Source organism: Phalacrocorax aristotelis, chromosome 2 (assembly GCF_949628215.1).
Source record: "Phalacrocorax aristotelis chromosome 2, bGulAri2.1, whole genome shotgun sequence".
NCBI classification, from domain to species: domain Eukaryota; kingdom Metazoa; phylum Chordata; class Aves; order Suliformes; family Phalacrocoracidae; genus Phalacrocorax; species Phalacrocorax aristotelis.
The window spans coordinates 19,281,418-19,301,711 of record NC_134277.1 but is presented as its reverse complement, the minus strand read 5'-3'; the positions used below and the strand labels follow the sequence as shown (position 1 = coordinate 19,301,711).

The window sequence follows — 20,294 nt, the reverse complement described above, 5'->3', positions numbered from 1 at the left end:
AATTTAAAGCAATGCAAATTCCATTTGGGAGGATGATGTCCTAAAGGACATATCTGGGGAAGGCTCACTCAGTAGCCACACTGCATCTTTCACTGTTTGCCTCAACACTTGCTGCTGGGCACAAAAGAGGTGTGATACAAGCCTAAATGGAGCTTCTGGTCTAACCCAAGGTAGCTGCTCATATGAATTAATTAAAGCATTATTTTCAAAAAGCTGATCGCCACTAATGAACAAAAAATTACTTGGGAATATGGTGGTTTTATTCCCACAGCTTTGCTTTCACATTTATAATGAAATCTGAAACCAGGTCAGTTTTATGCTTCCTTTTTTTTGCTTATGTGGAGGTGGATATTTTTCACACATCTTTTCTTCAGTGCTAAGTTCTATATGGATCAAATCTTAAGTAACTTAGCAGCAGACTAATGTTTTACTGGCTGTGTCTGTGCAGTCTGTTGTGGGGTGCTCAGCCTCTGTGCTCCTGGCGGTCTGAAGCCCATGGCTGATGCTGTGGGCTGCTGTGGCTGAGCTAGTACATCTTTGCTGGACTCGGGCTCTGGGGGTCCACTTGCCAGGGCAAGGACAAAAGTTGCTTGCATGTGCCTGCTGTGTATTGGGCATATTCACCCACAGACAGCCAGGAAAAGCCTCTGTATCTGACAAAAGAACCTTGATTAAATGAATCTGGACTTTGTTTGCTGAACTACTCCTGTACCTGAGCAAACTCTTACTCAGTTTGTTTATTACCATTTTCACCATAATATTTACCACCATTGCTTAACATAATATTAACTATTAAATTGTTGGTAAAAAGAGGAGTGTTTTTTCTTTCCAGGAAAAGTATTTTCCCCATTTTTGCCCATATGATATTTAGTGTTCTTCCCTGCCTTGCTGCTGCAATTTCTTAAAAAAAAATTCAGGCTGTACATAGTTCTGTTTCCATGAAGTGTTGAGTGTGGTAGAATTTCAGAGTTTGAAACTGCATCTAGAGGGATCTAGGCTTGCTTCCTCTCCTTCCCTCCTTTCAACAGACTGATGTTCTGATCCCTGTTACACTTCTCCAATGGATTAGATGGACTGCAAGAAGCAGAATTTGACTGATGGTTTTTAAGGTGTGCATTACACCTGCCAAAGACTGGAAACAAGGATAATAACCCAGACCAAGGAAAGATAACGGCATTTGAAATATTTTGTCCATTTTCAAATTCTAGACTTGTCAGCAACAAAAGTTATACTTTTATTTGGTGTGAATATTGGATATGCGTGAAAGGATCATCAGTAAAGCATTTATTTTGATGCAGAACAGATTTGTGAGCCTGTGACACATTTTATATGAAGAATTTGTTCAGTGGGAATGGATTATGGGTATGGTACTGGGGGTACTGTGGTGTTCGCAGAATTCAGTAGAAGCTACTTCTTTTCTTCCTTGCCTTCGAAAAGAAAATGCAGACTCGATAGCATTCCCATTACAAAGCAAAAAGCTAGAAAGGCAGAACAGAATATTCGCCTGAAAAATTCTTTTTACTACTTTAACTGCTTTTCTGTGCTTGGTTAAAAAGGTTTTGCTGTCATCGGACTTGCACACACACTCATCCCACTTCAATTTCTTCCGTCCTCCACCTTGTCAACAGTCACATTTCCATAGGGGTCACCTATGGAAGTGAAGTGTGAAGAAAAAAGATCTGTGTGTTCTCTTCCTGTTCTTTCTTGCTTTCATGTTTATACAAAGGCTGAATGAATTTTCAGTGTTCTTGCATGCCGGTTTCCTGCTTATTAGTTGGTTTCCAATAGCACCTACAATCATGCACTGTGTGCACAGACACCAGATTGGCAAAGGGTGCAAGAAAAGACGATGCCATCTGGGGCACTGAGGCAAAGAAAAGCAAGTGTCTTTCCCAACATTAGAATTATGTCACAAAGCTGAAATCTGAGATCAAAAAATTGAGGTTTTCTTGAGTGTCAGTGCAGACTGTCCTTTCTTGGTTTGCATTTGATCTTTTGAAACAGATCTTTTTTACCAAACCCTGTCCTCTGCATCTTCTTCCCAGTTACAGGCAGTTAGAGATTGAAGCATATTCTGAAGTCACAGATGGTCACAAACAAGTGAAACTCAAGGAAATGAGAGGACAGAGGGTGTTTTAGTTAAACAATTCAGTTGCTCGCTGAGGAACTACTAGTGTCTAGTTCCTGTTCATGGAGGTATGTTGGTATAGTTACACCTATACTGATGGGAGAGGCATCTAGTACAGTAGTCTACTTTGATCTGATAAAGTGAAGCAAGCTATACTGGGAGAAAATAATTTTACCAGTGTTTCTACCTTTATGTTGTTGGACTGTTTCTTCCCTCTGTACTGGGCAGAGTCTATTTGTTGTACAAAAATGGTCTGAGAGTAGATATTCTGTTACTGTAATAAAGTCACCGTGGTTGTCCTGATGTCAAAATTAACAAAAGTGAAGTTGAGTTAAAACAAAACTTGTTTCACATATTACTTCCTCAAAAAGGGACAAGCGAGCTTAGAAGTATGGGGCTCCAATTGGTGTAGGTTTGCTCTCCTTCACCTAGGTCAGGTTTAGGTCTGCAATCATTTTCTCTAATGAGTTGTTGGCGTTGTGTTGGCTGGGTCAGTCTCCGCTCTGGTATGGTTGCCAGTGCCGTGGGGTTACCCGCACATGCTGCCTGCAGAAGGTTGGTGGCTTGGCTGCAGGTGTCCATGTTCTCCCTCACGTAGCACGAGCTCCAGCTGTCTGAACCCTACCTGCTCAGCTGGGGAAGAGTGCTGGAAACTCTCCAGGAAAAAAACACAGCCATCTGATGTCCCACCTAGAACCAAAGTACAAGAATCAGATTTAGCACTTGATTGATTTATCAGTGGGACAGGCTTGATAACAGCAATCTTTGCTGTTTGCTGGTGATGAGCAACAAAGAAAAAAAATTTGTGATGTATGTCTGTGGGGAAAGTCACTGAGAAAATACTGTCAGACTGGAAGGGGTGTCTGTTTATTCTTAGAAATCTGCTCACAGTATCTTGTAATGTTTTTATGCTTGAATGTACATCTGAGTATATCACTGTATGATCATCTGCATGACTTTTCTTTTTTTCCTTTCTCACAGTGTATGCCAATTAAAGGCCTTGGATTTGTGCTCGGAGCCTACAAATGTATTTGCAAGGCTGGATTCTATCATCCCAATATCTTCTCAGTGAACAGCTTTCAGAGTAAGTGCCTTTGCTTGAGTTTAAAAAAAAAAGAAAAAGAAAACAGAGCTAGCATTAATAATGCAAGACTCCTTTTTATCCTCGTCGGGGATATACAGTAAAATCCCAGTGGTTTGCAACTCTTGGATTATATAATCACTTAAGGAGTTCTAGCCCTTTGGTTTGTCATTTGCGATACTCTTGAGAATCCTGTAAAACATACCCGCTTGAAGAATATTTGATTTGTAAATAAATTTAAAAACATGAAAAGAAGTCTTGCTATAGGGAAATAGAGATTTCTGGCATCTGTGCTCAAGCACAAGTATTGAGAAAATTAATCTAGTAATTTCCTCTTTGGTCAGGGCAAACCTGAATGCCCTAGCCTTTGGCTTTCTGTGGGCTTTAACTGCTTTCATTTTACTTCATTTGCAAAGGTAAATCCTAAGGAGCATCCAAACTCTAATAGTTGCTGATGAAGTATTAGAGATGGGTCAGGCCCATCAGTGGCTTATCAGTGGGACTGTATGATACAGATGACACACAGCCTACACTTGCCCAGGACACGCGTTGTATGGTACTGAGACTGGGTTGCCCACAGTAAGAGAAGCAGAACTTGGCTGATACTCAGCAGGGAAAATATATAAACTGCATGCCCAAAGATGAAGTCCATTACTTTCATCACATGACCAAAGCGTAATCTCTGAGCAGATTTTGTGCTGAAATCGTTGCAGTTAAACTAGTAGAGCTCATGCTGCAGTCGCAAGTGTAAAGGTGTTGCTTGAAGGTGCAACAGGGCACCCTTCTCTGCCTCCTGCTTTTGAGTGAATACCATCCCCAGCTTCTTTGCACCATCCTTTAGCCAAAGGTTCATGTCATCAGCTCTCTGCTGTGGGAGCATTTTGTATGAGATGCACAGGGAATGGTGATGAGTAGCTTTCACCAAGTTTGGTTCCAGACTGCATGTGTTATCTCCTGCCTTATGTGAACACAGCTGATCCTGTTCCACTACAGAAATACCTCTAGTAGTATTCAACACTTAATGTGCACCTCTATGATACTCACAGATACAGATTCAGGTGTTTTGTACTGGTAAATCTTGTGCAGGATGGTACTTATAAAAGCTTGCCCCCATGCTACAGAGTACCTGATAATTGGGTTAAATAAATTATTTGGTGTGGACTCAAGAGCTGCAAATAAAGCTTCCAAGTTCCTTCCTATATTAGTTACTCATGAGCTCCGTTTTCTTACCTAAAAAGTGACAGGGGTTTTAGATGAAAGGTAAGTAACTTTTAATATTAGGAAAGCTTTCAAATTCCCTATTTGTTTGCAGCCGTGAACTCCAGATATTAAATACTTCGGTCTGTGTCATGGGTTGGCCTGGTTTTTATTGATTTGACCTGGTTTGGATATAGGTTGGCCAAGATACCTGATCCCTAACTTGATATGTCTCATACATATATATGTTGAACAAACACACTGTGCTATTTATGCTGTATATGTGATAGAGATATATATGTGCCCTGTCTCCTGTATATCTATATGTAAATAGCACAGTGTGTTTGTTCAACAGTTTACCTGGTGAGTGTTTGTTTCCCTTCTCTTTTCATATTGTGGAGTGTCACAGATGGCAGCTGTGCGATAGCACTTTTTCTCTGGGCTTTGTGCAAATTTTCTGATGAAGTGAGGATGATGTTTGGTTGCTCCTGCAGTGCAGCGAGTTACGATGGAGTTGGGATTTAACTCCTTGAATAAGTATTTAATAAAAAAAAAAGTCTTAGATTTTTGTCATGCCAAATGCCACAGAACACACAAAAATAATCTGGCTAGAGATTGTAACAGCATTGATCATTAGGGATGAGATTAATTTTATCTCATATCAGCTGTCTAAAATGTATATGCTTGGTATGTGTTAGTCACCTAAGTTTCAAATGCAGTCAGCAACGAGAGTGTGGCTCCCCTAGAGGATAATTCTGCTGCTTTAGAAAGGCAGAATTTGTCTTTAGATGGGAAAAGTAACTCTTCAGTCAAATATCCATTTTTCTGCATTTACTATAGGAGGAGGAACCTATATAGCTACCTTAGATTGGATATTTAGCTTCTAAATGAGAGACATTTGTCTCATGGAAGTGTTTGCATATGCTGATATTTTAGGGGGTGTAATTACATGATCTGGGGCCACTTTGATTTGAGCATGTGTTACTGAGCTAACATAAGCATGAGTTTTGAAACAGTCAGTAATAAAGAACTGCTTTAATTCATCTGGATGCAGGTCAATCCGTGAACCTCTACAGGTGATTTCAAAAAGTGAACAGTGAGACAGCTAGTGTGAGACTGGAAATGATTCTGAAGTAGTGGGAGAAAAACTAGTAGTTCAAGGGAACTTGGCCCTGTCACCCAGCTGCGTTCTTTAAAAAGGAGAAGATAACATGGTTAAAATGTCTGTATTTGGAGGTTCTAAATTATGCTAATACAACACTTTTAGACATGAATCCTGCCAGCAGCTTTGACAGAAACTGTCTGACCTGAAGATCTCTTGGTAGAGTTAGGTTGATGAAGTTTGAGCATGAAAGAGATGAAACTGAGTAGAAATGTTAATTGTTTAGAAAGTATTCCTAGTGGAAGAAAATAGTGGCAGGAAATATTTACAGGTCTTAAGATGAGAGGTAGGTCTTAAGTAAGCAGATAGATACAAAAAATGACCACTTTTGTACTTCTGTGGATTGAAAAATTGGATCAAGTGTGTTGTGTCTTGAGATGGGAACATTTCTCAATGATACTGGGATTCTGCACCACAGCAAAATATGGTTAACTACAGTTGCACATTGTACCTGAAGTGTACAGGAGTTTTAACTGGGGATCAGGTTCTGCTTTAGGTCCAGATGAAGATTTTGGTTTGAGTCTGAAAGATAGCTGTATAAAATGGCTTTGCAGGGATGTTGGACACTCTACACAGTTTGCTGGTGGGAAGGCTTAAAAGATTGCTTATCTGCCTCCTCTGCAAACTCAGCGGGGGCCCCGAACGCCGTGATACAATGCTGCATAAACAGTGTCCTCCATAGGAAAGATGCTGCAGACTGGTTGTTTTTCTGACTTAAAGCAGCACAGTGTTGCTGCTTGCAGGGAGGTCGCACAGGATCCCGAAATGGGTGTGGGACTGAAGCACAGCTGAAATTTAGGCTGTTCTTTTACTAAATTGGAAACCAGGTAGGAGAGCATTTCCCTCCCACGGCTGAGTTTGTTCTTCAGAACTGACAGTGCCAAAATATGTAAAACCTTTCTATTTTTTCTGCATTAGTTAATGAGGACCCTGGGTACTAGCGGAGCACAGAGTTCTTGCCATATTTCCAGGGTCTCTTTTGAGGACAGAAATTAATTTTAGAAAAAGACGTATTTCATGTGTGCAAGTTGCATTAACCTGTAAGTGCTTGAGTACATGATTATGCACTTTCTCCTAGTGGCTCATTTTTACGTAGCGCTATTAGTATAGGTAGAATGGACTAACTGCTGACTACTACATACATTATAACATTTTCATAACACCCTTCTCCAAAGCACTTATGTTCTCTGGCTCATGGAATAATCAGGTTTGCATTGGAAGATCCATGGTAGAACAGCAGTGCTTTGTTCAACCTAAAAGTTTATTCTTTAGCAATGCATCACCTGTATATTGCAGAGATTCTGCTCAGCTCTTGCTTTTCAGATGTGGAACTTGCCCTGTGCAAAAAGCTGCTTGCACCAGAGGTGGCTCTTTTGTCTGGATGTGGGACTTTACTGTCTCTAACAGTGCTATGATCACATAAAAAGTCCCAGGAGGGGTTTCCAGTTCAACGGGAATTCCCATTTTTTTACACCTGCCCTTTGGCTTTGATTCTTCAACAGAACTTGTTGCACATGCAGATCTTTGCACATATGAAGGCCGTGACTGACTTCAGTGATCCCTTTCTAGGCTGAGGATTATGACCATGGCTGATTACCAGGTTTTGATGCTAGAAGGCCCCGTTACATTCACAAGTGCTGAGTTATTGCAGCATCACTGGTGTTCCAAATGTGTGTTATAATAGAACAGGAACAGAATCAGTCTCTTGTTCTGCCCAGCGCTCAGCATGCACAGTGCTCTCTGTTCATCTGCTGAGTTTTGACTGGTGTCTGGGATGATTATGTTTGGGATGGTAGCAATCCCTGTCCTGGCACTTAGCAGTCTGTGGTGCCGTTCTTACTTTGGAGGAAGATCTCATCTGGCAATGTCACAGCTGCAGAGGCACCCTTGCGTAGCAGAGTGTGCTTAGGAGAACAAAAGATAATGAAGAATTACCCTTAGGAGACCATTTCAAAAACGAACGGGCTGACTAGGAAAAAATATAGTAGAGGGGTCATAGCTGAACCATTTAAACTTTTCTGTTTATTTTTCCAGTACTCAAGCATTTTCCTTATTATACTTCAAATTAGTTTGTGTCCCTATTCCTACTTTCCACCAATTCTTTGTTTCTTTCTCCTTCCATTTTATCCTTTTTTTTTTCTTACTACATTTTTTTCTTTTCTTTGAGGACAGTACTTTTTTACATCTTCCTCATCCTCAGTTTCAACTCCTGCAGCACAGTCAATCTTTCAGTGTTTGCTTCCATCTCATTTGTGTCAGCGCTAAAACTGCTGCCGCCTTACAAGAAGCAGAATTGGCTTCTTGTCCATCTACCATACCACTGTCTACAATCTTTTGCCACTTTTTGGGGAGGAAAACCTGATTTTCTTCATTGGAGAAGCATGTGTGATCCCAAAGAGCTGCTGAGATAGGAGAAGACATGGCACAGTGAAATCTCTAGCAGTGCTGTAAGAGGCAGTAACTGCCTGCTTGGCTTGGACTGTCTATGGGTTGCATTGACATTATATTGACTTTGGTGAGGTGACAGGGCCAGGCATAAAGGGCAGAAATGTTCAACTACACAGTGGGCAGCAGTGCCCTGAGACATATAGTCAGGGCAAGGGTGTGGGTGAACAAACAAGCTCCCAGTCAGTGGTAAATACAACAATCAGTTCTTTCCCAAGAGCTTCTTCCGGATGGTCTGAAGAATGTTCTTTCTTTTTGGCAAGGAGAGAAAAAAAAAAAAGATGGGGTTTGTTAATAATTCCTTCTTACATTATGTAAAATCTCAAGTAGATCCATTTTTTTGGTCTTTTTTATATTAGCTATAATGAAGAATCATTTCAAAGTCAAAAGACATTTACCAGATAATCAATCATAGCTGGCAGTACAGGACATGCTTATCGATGATCTTCCTTTGTATACAGCAGACAGCATGACACCAGACACATCTAAGCAAAGGCTTGCTGTTGGGTTATGAAGTCATATCCTTGGGATATTTACTGTCACATGCAACTGTTCATTGACTGTTATCCCTCTAGTATGTGACAAGCATACACAGGAAGAAACTTCCATGCATGACTCAGATAAGAAAATGCATGATAAAATGGATTATATGTATTTGCAAGAACTTTCAAGGTTGAACATTTCAGAAATAAAGTAAGAATATCAAGTTTAGGACCATGCAAAATTCATAGTTTACGTAAAGCCATGGCAATGGAATGGAATGGCAAAAAGCCATATTCATATAATATTTGTGACTTAAGTAATCTCATAACTTTAGTTTTTAAATTATATTTTTTCAGTGGTTAAGTTTTTACACTGGAAATAATTTATTTAGTTAGCACAATAAAAAGATTTTAACAAATGGCCCGTGTGGCTCAGAAAAGTGAGGTTTAAAAGAGATTAAATAATCTTTTTGGAGCTGGGCTAATTCAAGGGCGACTCTTTACCAAAATGATAAAGGAACAGGTAGGTGGTGGAAAAGCAGGTTGACATGAGTGCAAATGTTGAGGAAACAGTGGGAAACTTGGACAACAAGTAGTGCACTCCTGATTTGGATATGGAGATGGGAAGTGGGAGGCTGTGACTTTTGTCTCTGACAGAGGAAGGCGTGGGTCCATTTTTGAGCTATAATTTAGAAAACAGAGATATAATGTTAGATAGGAAGAAGGTAGTTTCTGGCAAATGGAATGACGATGGGCTGAGGTCCATGGGTGTTTGCTCTGAAAAGAAGTTCCAGTCCTAGGATATCTTCAGGATTGGTGTTTCTTAGAGGTTCCCTACCTTCTTGGGGTGCCCAAGTGCGGTTATTTTCCAACATTTCCATTCCTGCCTCCCACAGCCTGGGTCAAAAAGACATAAGATCTCTTCTTGCTGTCTGCTCATATCTAAAAAAATCTGGCTACCAGCATGAGTCAGCTCTACTCTGCTATATTCAGGTTTCCAACATCTTTGTTTAGAATAAAGCTGCAAAGAGAAATCCACAATCTTCATGAGAAATACCAGCCTGTTCTCTGCTCACTGTGGGATGCAAGAGCGAAGCATCCTACACCGAGGACAAGGAACACAGGGCTGCTGGAAAGGCATGCCACATAAACAGACTTGGGTATACAGCCTCTTTGTCCCATTCCCAGGCTTTACCTTTCAGAAGATGTGTGCTCATGTGCATTTGTACATAGATTTGAGAAAGCAAGAAATAATTACCCTTGCAGGTAACCTTCTGCTTCAAATGTTTCAAGCTAAAAGTCTGAAGAGAGTTTCATAATCCAATATGCATGCGCAACGTCAGTGGAATAGGCCATCTCTTGAATTAAGACTAAACAATGCATGGTTTACTACTTTCACTGACAGAGGAGGAGAATTTTGATCAAAGATATTGGAGCAATTCCCTAGTCTTGTGAAAACTGAGAGAAGTTATCACACATTTTAACATACTGAAGCCAACTGATTTGGCTTCAGCCACATTCTCTTGATTCTGGAAGCTCCTATGCCTGTCTTACTTATATTAAACATTTTCAGCAAATTCAGTTTTCCTTTTTTATTTGCCCCATTTTTCTTGTACCTTTTTATTTCATTAATTACCTGTATGGTAAGAAGTCTTACAGGTGGTTATGGACAAGTGTTCATGGATCAGAAAAAGTAGGAATCCTCCTGTGTGCTCTGTTGGTGGGTTCACTTTGGTGGACGAGGTATCAGCTCAAGAATCATTGATTTTCATAGACAAAATATTAACTTGCTGATAGGTTTTCCAGATTTCCTGGTGTGCTTGTGTGAACACTGGGAAATTATACTTAGTGTAAGTGCACTGGTTTTGCTCTGGGGACAGAGTAGTGCCATCATGCAACAGCATGCTGAACAAATGTTAATTAAGAAGGATTTTATCTAATTTGAAGCTAATTAATTCACTAGATAGCATCTTTATGAAATTGAGGAACAATCTGAAATAGGATCAGAGCTTGTACTGTGAACATTAAGTAGTTAATGGGTCTGCTCTTCATATGTCTGTGTAAAATCCTTTCCTTATTCCCAAATCTTTGATGTAATTTTTTTCCCCATTCAGAATTCTTCTTCAAAGAATTTCCCGTGCAGATTTAGCCCACTTTAAATGCAACGGGAAAGCATTTGGCATTTAATAAACTCACTTTCCCTTATGTCTGAATTGGTCTGCATTTTCTGAACGTGACAGAGGAGAAGCAAATGAGAAAAGCAGCCCTGGCAAACCATTTTCTAACTTAATGAAAGAGGCCAACGGGGAGGGGAAGGGAGTCAGCAGAGGACTGGTTTGCTCCTGTATGGATAAATTGCCCATCCTGTACAACTAAAGGTGTCTCCCCTTACCCTTCTGATACTTTCAGGAAAGGATGCAGAAAATCGCTTTTCTGGTGGTGAAGTATCAGAGGAAGTCTACACCTGCCTACCCTGCAGGGAAGGATGTTCTTACTGTACAGACGATACTCCCTGCTATGCACAGGAAGACAAATATTTACGGCTGGCTATCATCTCATTCCAAACGCTCTGTATGCTGTTGGACTTCATAAGCATGCTGGTAGTCTACCATTTTCGCAAGGCAAAGGTAAGCAGACATGTTTTACTTTGATATTCCTGCTCATTGCGTGGTACAGACTCATTTATGTTAAGTGTATAGCTTCTCATTTTGACAGTCAATTTCTCAGGTAAGGAGCTCAACTCAAGGAGAGGATGGGATTTCCAACCAGGAATGCTTTGCTTTAGGCATGGAGGTACCTAAATTGTTTATATAGTTTTTGGCAAAAAAAGAAAAGAAAAAAGCTGAGCAATTTGTTTCTCCCAGTGAAATCTGCTTACATCATCAGCAAAAATCAAGGAAACCTATTATGTTCAAAGTAATTTTGGAAAATCAGGCCAATTACACAGGTATCTAAGGAGGCATGTGGGTATTTATTGCCTCGGGATCTTGAAAGTCTCTGTTTTACCACTGCTGGGAACGATGTTTGGTTTCAATATGTTTGAGAGACTAGCTGGAAAATAATGGCATCAAAGAGAAATCTTTCCAAATAATTCTAGTTCCTAGAACTTGTTTCTATGAGTAAAGATTTTTTTTTTTCTGTGAAGTATGAATACATTAAGGAGTGTCTGGAGATTGCTGATGTAGGGCGGTTATGTTTTATGTACTAACCTAATGAACTTTTTGCCCTTACCTCACTCAAAATCTTTTAACCTGTAAGATCTCATGGAATCTCACTGTTGCCTCAGTAAATACTGAATATAATCTGAAACTTCCAATTTACTGAAAAAATGAATTGAAGCTGGCATGTATTCACTACCTACATTTGGGAGGTGTAGGTGTGCACACAGTATGCTACATTGTTGAAATTAATAGCTTCATCCACTTTCCGTAACTAGATAAGCATTTCCATTTTGGTTTTGGAACACTTGATCCCAGAGTCTTCCTAATCCTACAGTGGCTGTGTTACAAATGCGTGGCTCATTTTGAAAGACTTTAATATCCTGGCAGGAAATCACAGAACGAGCAGTCACAGTCACATTCTTTTTTTTTTTTCTCTCCTGTTTCTGACAGAGTCTTTGTATTTAATGATATTGCATAAAATGATTCAAATTACAGACTTAATTGTATTTATAAAGTTTTTCATATGAAAAGTCTGTTGTAGGCATCTGTTTTGTTGCCTAGCATTAACTTAGAAGAATTTCATTCCAGTTTTGTGAGGTTTTAGTCCTCATGGTAACGTTACTCACTTTTAATGTCATAGACAACATCATGAAAGAAGCATTCCTTGTGAATAGAAAATTTACTCTCTAGACCTACAAAGTGAACAGAGTAGATGACTTCATATGTAGCTATTGCAAGTTTGGCTTGATTTTTTTTAACACTGAAATATTTATTGTTTTATAGAAATTTCTATATTTTCTCATAAATAGCCTGAGATCTGAGGTGAGTAAAATTCCATACACTCTTGCACTTGTACACTTATATATGTTCTGATATATGTATCCACTACAGTAAAAAAAAGGTACATCTTTATTAAACATACTACAGAAAGTTGGTATTTCATAAAACCTGCTAGTAATCAAAGGTATGTGTTTACTTTTGTGATGATTAGCCATTTCTCCAAAGCAGGATAGGAGTCAAGAACCAGATGGGATCTGAATATTTAATATCAAAGCAATACCAAAGAGGCATAAACTTCCCTTGTTTCTAAAGAACTTTTCAGTCTTTATAAAAAAATTTGAGCTTTTTTTTTCCAGATTACCCCTTACCATTAAAGATTCATCACAATATGTGAACGAATGAGAACCAGACATACAACAAAACATTCTTTTTTCCAGAAAGAAAAGTGATGCCTTTGAGACATTGCATTTCATTCAGTTGGACAGAGATGGATTCAGTTATAATTTTGCTACCTTAGAAGAGAGTTGACTTTGCTCTAAATGTATATCTCACAAGGAAAAGAGGAGGAAAAGAGAGACAAAAAAGTAATATGATGATTAACAATCCTTTCCTGAATGATCAATGTTTTCAGGGCCAAGAAACTGATAAGTAGATGTTCCATTGCTTTTCATGTCATTCAGCTGAGTTTTTTCTTGGATTCCTTTTATGTTCTTTATCTTGTTAGTACAGCATGATTTTAAAAAGGAAAAGATCTTGTGTTATTACTACGAAATGAGGAGCTGTATGAAGGGCAAACATACTGAGAACAATGAGTATTTGCATAAGAAAACTGCTGGTTACATTGGATAATGACAGAAATTTGGAGTGAATGAAGAAAACTTGTAACTGACTGTACTCTCTGCCAAGGGGGGAAAGTAGTGAAAATGAAAAAACAGCTATTGAAATATTCAATATATAATTCAATATTCAATATATAATTAAATATATAGTTCAACATATCTGCGTTTTGAGAATTTCCAGCTGTTAGTGAAACAAACCTCAATTAGGTTAGTAAATCTGTCTGTAATTAAAGTTACTGTGTTAAACTGCTCATTTCCATTGTGCTGGTAGGTGTCAGAGAAGAGCATTTTTTTGATTCACTCTCACGTATGGCACTACAGTATTGAAATAGTTACAACAAGAAGAAATTTTTAATACAGCATTTTAACAGAAAGAATTATATACTGCTACCATATAAAGAAATAATTTTCAAAGTCTTTAAAAGATCAAAGGATGGGTCTTAAGGAATAAAAAATGCTAAATTAAGGCCCCAGTGCTGAAAAGAATGAAGTATAGATATGTGGCGTTTTGCTACGGTTGTTGATCAGTAAAATGGGCTTAGTAAAATGGGAAGGCAAATGGGACCAGGTGACCACTCCGGCAAAAATGCCTGTGCAAAACACTACACAATGTTTGTACTTTATGGTAAACGTTAACTTCAAAAAGCTGAGGTCCTGAAAAGTCTGAGTCTGCTAACAGAAGGCACCTTGGGAAGATAAATCCCTGGCACCTTGACTGTCATGAGTGTAATAATTCAAACAAAGAATGATAGAAGTCCATAAGGGCTCTTTAGATCGTGATGGAGGTGACGACCGTGATCTCAAAAAAATAATCATAGCAGTAAGAGCAGATGTAGATCAGAAGATTAGAGAAGAAATAGCTCAGCTTCTTAGATCATAGCAGTTACACAAGTTACCAAGCAGTACTTCCAATGGAAACTTCTGTGGAAGAGTCAGTCATTGGTGCAGTTTCATCAACTGTGAGGATCATATGCTAGATCCAAGCCAATTACTGAAAGAACAGCCATTGGTAAAAGATCTACTGCTCCACTCCCAAAGAACATAGCAATGAGAACAGTGATGTTTTCAACAATTACTGCCGAAGTGTTATTGACAGAATGTGACGATGCGACTTTCATTTTGACATGATCTTTATTACCAACCTAGGATGTAGTAATAACGATCTGCAGGGAAACCTGGTAAATATCAACCAAAGTGGTTCAACGAGTGAAAGATCTTGACAAAATGAATGGTAGTAAATAGGCAAAGCCTATAGCAAAGCCAGATGACTCTCTTTTGAAAGCCAGGCTTCTCTTTAGAGGGACCTTTAGAAGTCTCTGGAGTTTTAAGTCTCTCCTTCTAGAACTTCTAAAAGTTCCTCTAAAGAGTCCTCTTCAGACTTCTGAAAGAACTGCTGAATTATTTACTGTGGAGTAAGCTAGTGCTTACATTAATAGTTGTAGAGGGGGAATGGAAGATAGGAAATGTGACATCTGTGTTTAGAAAGACTTCCTGTAATGGTGACAAGAACTAAAGATCAGTAGGTCCAACCTACATGCTTGCAAATTCATAGAAATGGTAATAAAAAATAGAACTACTGGTAAGTGTGGGAAGTGGGCTTTTGTGAGAATGATGTCCTACAAATGTATTTGTAGCTCTGGGAAGGTGGATTACGAGCACGTGGATGTGAGACTGCTTTTTCCAAGGTCTGTCACAAAAAGCTCTTAAAAATTATGGTGTCAAGGGGGTAGGTGAGCTACACTTATTGTAGAAAATGAAGAGATGAGAGAGGAAAAGACAGTGCAGGAAATATGGTATAATCGTGCGAGACAGGGAGATGTTGACGTATGGATTCATGGTTCCTCTTAAGATATCACTAGAGGGGTTGAAGGGATCCCTCAATTGGTTAAAAAAAAAATCAAATAGGTGTTTTACACAGCTTTTAGTTGCTTTATGTTACTCATTGGCAAAAAATATCATGGATCCCAAAGTATGGATCAATTCAAATGGAGTTTAGAAGCAATCATGAAGGATATCTCTATTATTGGCTGTTTAAACACAGTGGTTTTAGTGAAACATCTGGTGCAGGAAGACCATAATTTTTATTGTTGGAAACTGGGAGCATAGACCAGGAAGGATCATTCTCTGCTGTTCTTCTTCTTTAATAATGCAGCACAGGTCATGACCTGAGGTGGGACATTAGAGTCTGAATTAGAAAACCATTCTTTTGTTCTCTTGGCAAAGAATCATTAAGTTGAATTTCATGTCTCTTGAAAGCATTGTAGTTACTTACATAGACTTGCATGTTTGATAGGTGACAAAACAAAATTAAACTAATTTGTTCAAGGCACAGTTACTCCAAACTATCACTGGTACTACTGGCCAAAATCTTGGCATTGCCAACCTGTAAATGGAATTGCAAATCAGTGACTTCGAGCAGTAGTCAGCATTGGCAAACAGTACAAAATGGAACTGCAGAAAGATACTGTGAGAAAGCTCAGATCAATGCTAAGGAATTCATTTGAGGCTTTGCCAAACGCAGGTGAAAGTGATTCAGCAGCCCCAAGATTAGCTCAGCAGCAATGTTATTAAACTGCAAGAGTCATAACTGGAGAAAATCACAGGCAGAAAATGTGGCCCTTTGCCGAGAGAAGGGAGAACTCCAAAATGCTAAGAATAAAAGAAATTTGGAAGAAGGCACAGAAGGAGTAGCAGAAGCTAAAACATTAGTGAAAAACATTGTAGGGAAAGACAGAAAAAGACGAAAAATGTAACAGATAAAGCAGATGCTACTGCTAGAATGGGGAAAGACAAAGCATTTCAGCAGGAGAGGAAATGGAGGAAATGTGCCAAACAAAGGAAAAAAAAAGGAAAAAATATTCACAGCTAATATAGAAGGGAAAGCAGATGTGTGGATCACTTTAAAGAAGTCTTTAACTACTCTAGACAACCCTCGTGCCAAGCAGTAATGAAAGCTGGAAGCCCTGAGCCTGGCGTTAATACAAGCTGCAAGAAGCTGAGAAACTCCTGGGAGATGGAAATGGATGAAATCCCATCAGAAAAGCTGACACCACCTGACAGCACCAGTTTAATGACACTGAGGGAGCTGTGCAATGAAGCCTGGGACGAAGAGATTTTTCCTCAATAGTGGAAATGTTGGTGTTTTATTAGACTGCCCCGACAGGGTGATCTTGCTGAATAGTGCGGGTGGGGAGATGTTGAGGCTTCTGCAGTGTGATAGTAAGAGTGGTAAAGGGGCACTGGATGCAAAACAAGGGACAGGCTCAGCTGACTCTCTCAGCACTTTAGATGGACTAGATATGGGTCCTAGCAATTGCAGAGGAGTGTATGAAGGAATAGGCTCCTCCTATTTCTTCGGTTTTCAAAAGACTTTGACAGACTATGAGAGGATCTTGCAGAACAGCTTTCAGCCCTAAGAGTCAGATCTTCATGGCTGTATACAGAAGTGAAAAATATCCTCTAAGTTGAACAACTAACAAATCAGCTCAAGGTGAACGCTAGCAAACCTCCTTGGGTGCTGTGGCATTACTATATTGATTGGATAATGCAAACATTACTATTACAATCACATCCAGAAAGTATGAGGCTAAGCTAACAAAAGTTGCTGGCTAGGCAAGGACAGAAATCACTGATGCTAAAACAAATATTCTCAAAAATGAGAAGCTGGACAGTGGTTGTGAGAAAAAGCATCAACAAAATAGAACTCATCTATGTGAGTAGTGTTATATGAACCAATGGAGAGCTCAAACAGGGAGCGACCAACTGCAGTATTGATTGCATGCAGTGTAAGGGTAGCAAAGCTATACAGCACCAGAAAGAAGCAGACGGTTTCAATAAATAGAAATAAAAAAAGTTTTGTTTTGTCTTTTTTTTTTTTTTTTTTTTAAAGTTAAGATAGGATTTCAAGGGCTAAAGATCTACCAGAGCCTTAGAGAGGAAACAAGCTGCATTGTAAATGAGTTCTTACAAAAGTAGGGGACTGTGGAAGGATATTACCTGTAAAGAACCAAAAAAGCTCATCAGTTATCAGGCTGCCTTTTCAAATGAATCAGAAAGAAGAGCTGAAAATAACTGACCTTTGCATAGCAGCTTACCAGATCAAACATGGAACTATCAGGTAGGATACAATGGCTGTGAGGAATTGTAAGTGCCCTTAAGGAATGCTAAGAACCTGCCAGAACACTGGCAAAGAAACCAGAGAAGCAGATCTCAGCCATAGCATGGAAGAGGCTAATTGCTACTTCGGTGATGGAGAGATGCAATGTGATGTCAGCCTTGACTCACACTAGACCTATTCGGAAGGATCTTGTTTGCTGTGAATTTTCATTCAGATCAATGCTAAAGGCCTCAAAGTAGTTGCACTAAAGCCAAACTACTTTCCCATCTGTCTTTGTCGTGCACTGTGGCGCTGCCAGTTCTGAGCAGGCAGGGGAACCACAGCACGTGAGAGGAAACCTTTGGGGGATCTGGTCTTTTCGCCTTCCTGACATATCTGTGGCCAGCATCTCTGGATGTAAATCCAGCACATCGAGGTAGAATTGACAGCAGCTAGCAGACTTGGAAAAGGTGGTTTTCAGCTCTCAAAAATAATGGAAAAATGCTTAGAGGAGAGTCTTCAAAGCAGCAGTTCAGAATGGTGTTGTCATATAGTATTAACAGTGGTGAAGGACCATGATAGAGCCCATTGAAATGAAGGGCGTTTCCCCATTTAAGACCATTTCCAGTCCCAAATATTAGAAATTTGTAACTAAACAACCTTTTATTGTACTGGTCTTACCTCACCCCCACCTCCCCCGACCTTTAATGAACACTCAAGAACTGTTGGAAATACAGAAATACAAATACTTTTAATGAGAGGAGAAAAATATATGTCTGGAATACTGATCAAGGGAAAAACTCACAGTTAACAAGACAGAATGGCTAATCATCAACAAGAATAAATCAGTTTACCTCTCTTGAGGGAACTGTGGCAAATAACAGCAACTGACTGTTTTTATATGGATTTTACTCTCTGTTGAATACAGATTTCCAGTGTTTGGAGTTCAGGGTGGCTAGATATTCTATGCTGCTACTTTCCTGTTTTTCCATTTAATGTAAATACATTTAAATGTTCTACTAAATATGATTTCAAAACTGTGAAGATAGTCCCTAACAATGCAATTTTAAACACTGCACAAAACAGCACAAAGATGGAAAGGCAACATGCAAATTAATGCTGTAGTTCCCCTTTCTAATACTGAGAAATCAAGAATGTCTTTTCTCCCTTACTGCAGCCATGATAAGATGCAGTAATTCAGAACGAGATAATCACAGGCTATTGATGTGTGATACATCCTTAAATATTAAAGCATGCTGGCTTTGCAAACATACCTTTTTTGCTAATGTAAATCAGCCAATCCTTTCTCTTTTTTTAACTCTACAGTGGCATCTTGATGTGCTTATGCCTGGATGCCTTTCATCTTTGGTGCACGTTTTACTTTTTTTTCCCTAGACACCAATTTCTGACATTTCAGCTGAAGTGGAAACTTGATAGAGGGAAGAGATCTTGTGCAGATGGAGCAGCTGCCTTTATGTGCTGTGCCGGTGGGCATACCTGACAGTTCACTCAGCACATACACATTGCTCAGTGCTTTATACACCCTTTCTTCATCATGTCCTAGAGTGAGAACCTAGTTTCTTGTTATTTCTCAAGGAAGTTTATTGTAGTCTTGAGGTGTACAGCTTTAAAGACATTGGCGATGTTTGTTTTTTTTTCAAAACTGTTGTTGTTTTTAGTGGAATTCTCATTTCCTGTGTTCATAAAACAGAACTTATAAAATGTCCTTTCCCATTTTTCTGCATAGTTAGGATATGCCTTTAGGGATGCTGTACTTTTTTAACTCTCACATAAATAATTGCAGAGTGCCATAGTGAAAAGATAAGAAGTGCAGGGGCTGTTAGCCTGTGGCAGCAGTTGAGAATCGGAGATGATGTACCGGCTGCTGGATTTCCCAGAGACAGCAGGTGTTGGAAGGCATGGCTGCAGTGGTGGTATTGCCCTGTGTTTGCAGTGTGTTGTGGCATTCACTTCATAAGCCCAAAGGTTTCACGTATTTATATATTTGCATTCTAATACATGGTTTAGAGGAATTAAGTACTTATAAACAGAAAAATAAACCTAGTTTCACTATAAATACTTTAGGCCTAAGGAGAAACTGAAGCATGAAGAAAATAAAGATCTAGATATAAAATATGTTGGTTGATTTCAGTTCAGTCTCATGAAGAAGAGATAACGCGAAGAGCAGGGCGGTAGGAAGCACAAAAAGGCTATATAACAGTTCACTAGAGAGAGCCTACCCCTAATGGACAAGGTAAGTCTTAAAAATTACTTTTAATCAGTACTCAATGATAGCTCTAAGGATACAAAAGCTGCAACCTTCTTTATGTATCTTTATATTATGCCAACATTTGTCTCCACAAAGTTGGATAACACAGCACCCTAGGGCCTATCTAGAAAACATACATGGAGTGTAGTGCCTCTGAAGTGATGTGCATCAGCCTCGGACTCTGACGTGTTTGCTCCACTTTGGTATTCGGACTGATTCCTGGCCTTTACTTTCTTAACCTCAGTGTCTTGCTCTTTAAGACCTTGCAGCCTATGAATCATTCTCATCTGTCCCACCAATACTCCACAAAACTCTACAGCATAGAGTCCCAATGTTCACATTAATGGAGCTGATAGTAGTGCGCTTTCAGTGTCGGGTGCTGGCCAGGAAGATAGCTGTCACCAGAGACAAGGCTGCAGTAGCCTTGAAGGCATATGTAAGTTTAATTGTATTACACTCTGATTTCACTTTTTAAAAATAAATTGTGAAAAATAAAGGTAATAAAATCCTTGAATTTCAGCATATGTTTTCCATTCTATCCTATTACAGGATAAAACAAATTTTCCAAAGCTGTTTCAGAGCTAGAAATTAAACTGAGGAAACAGCTAAGTTTTTTGGTTGTCTGTTATTCTCTGTCTTTGATTCTTGATGAGT

At 39.2% G+C, this 20,294-nt stretch overlaps 1 protein-coding gene across 2 annotated transcripts in view; it reads left to right on the top strand.

Moving 5' to 3' along the window:
• The window catches only part of GPR158 (G protein-coupled receptor 158), a 207,316-nt gene that overhangs the window by 84,760 nt on the left and 102,262 nt on the right, over window positions 1-20,294 (top strand). For both annotated transcript variants that reach the window (XM_075082627.1, XM_075082626.1), the window contains exons 3-4: window positions 3,110-3,212; window positions 10,905-11,122. In XM_075082627.1, the coding sequence (XP_074938728.1) occupies window positions 3,110-3,212; window positions 10,905-11,122 (321 nt within the window). The remainder of the gene's footprint in view (window positions 1-3,109; window positions 3,213-10,904; window positions 11,123-20,294) is intronic.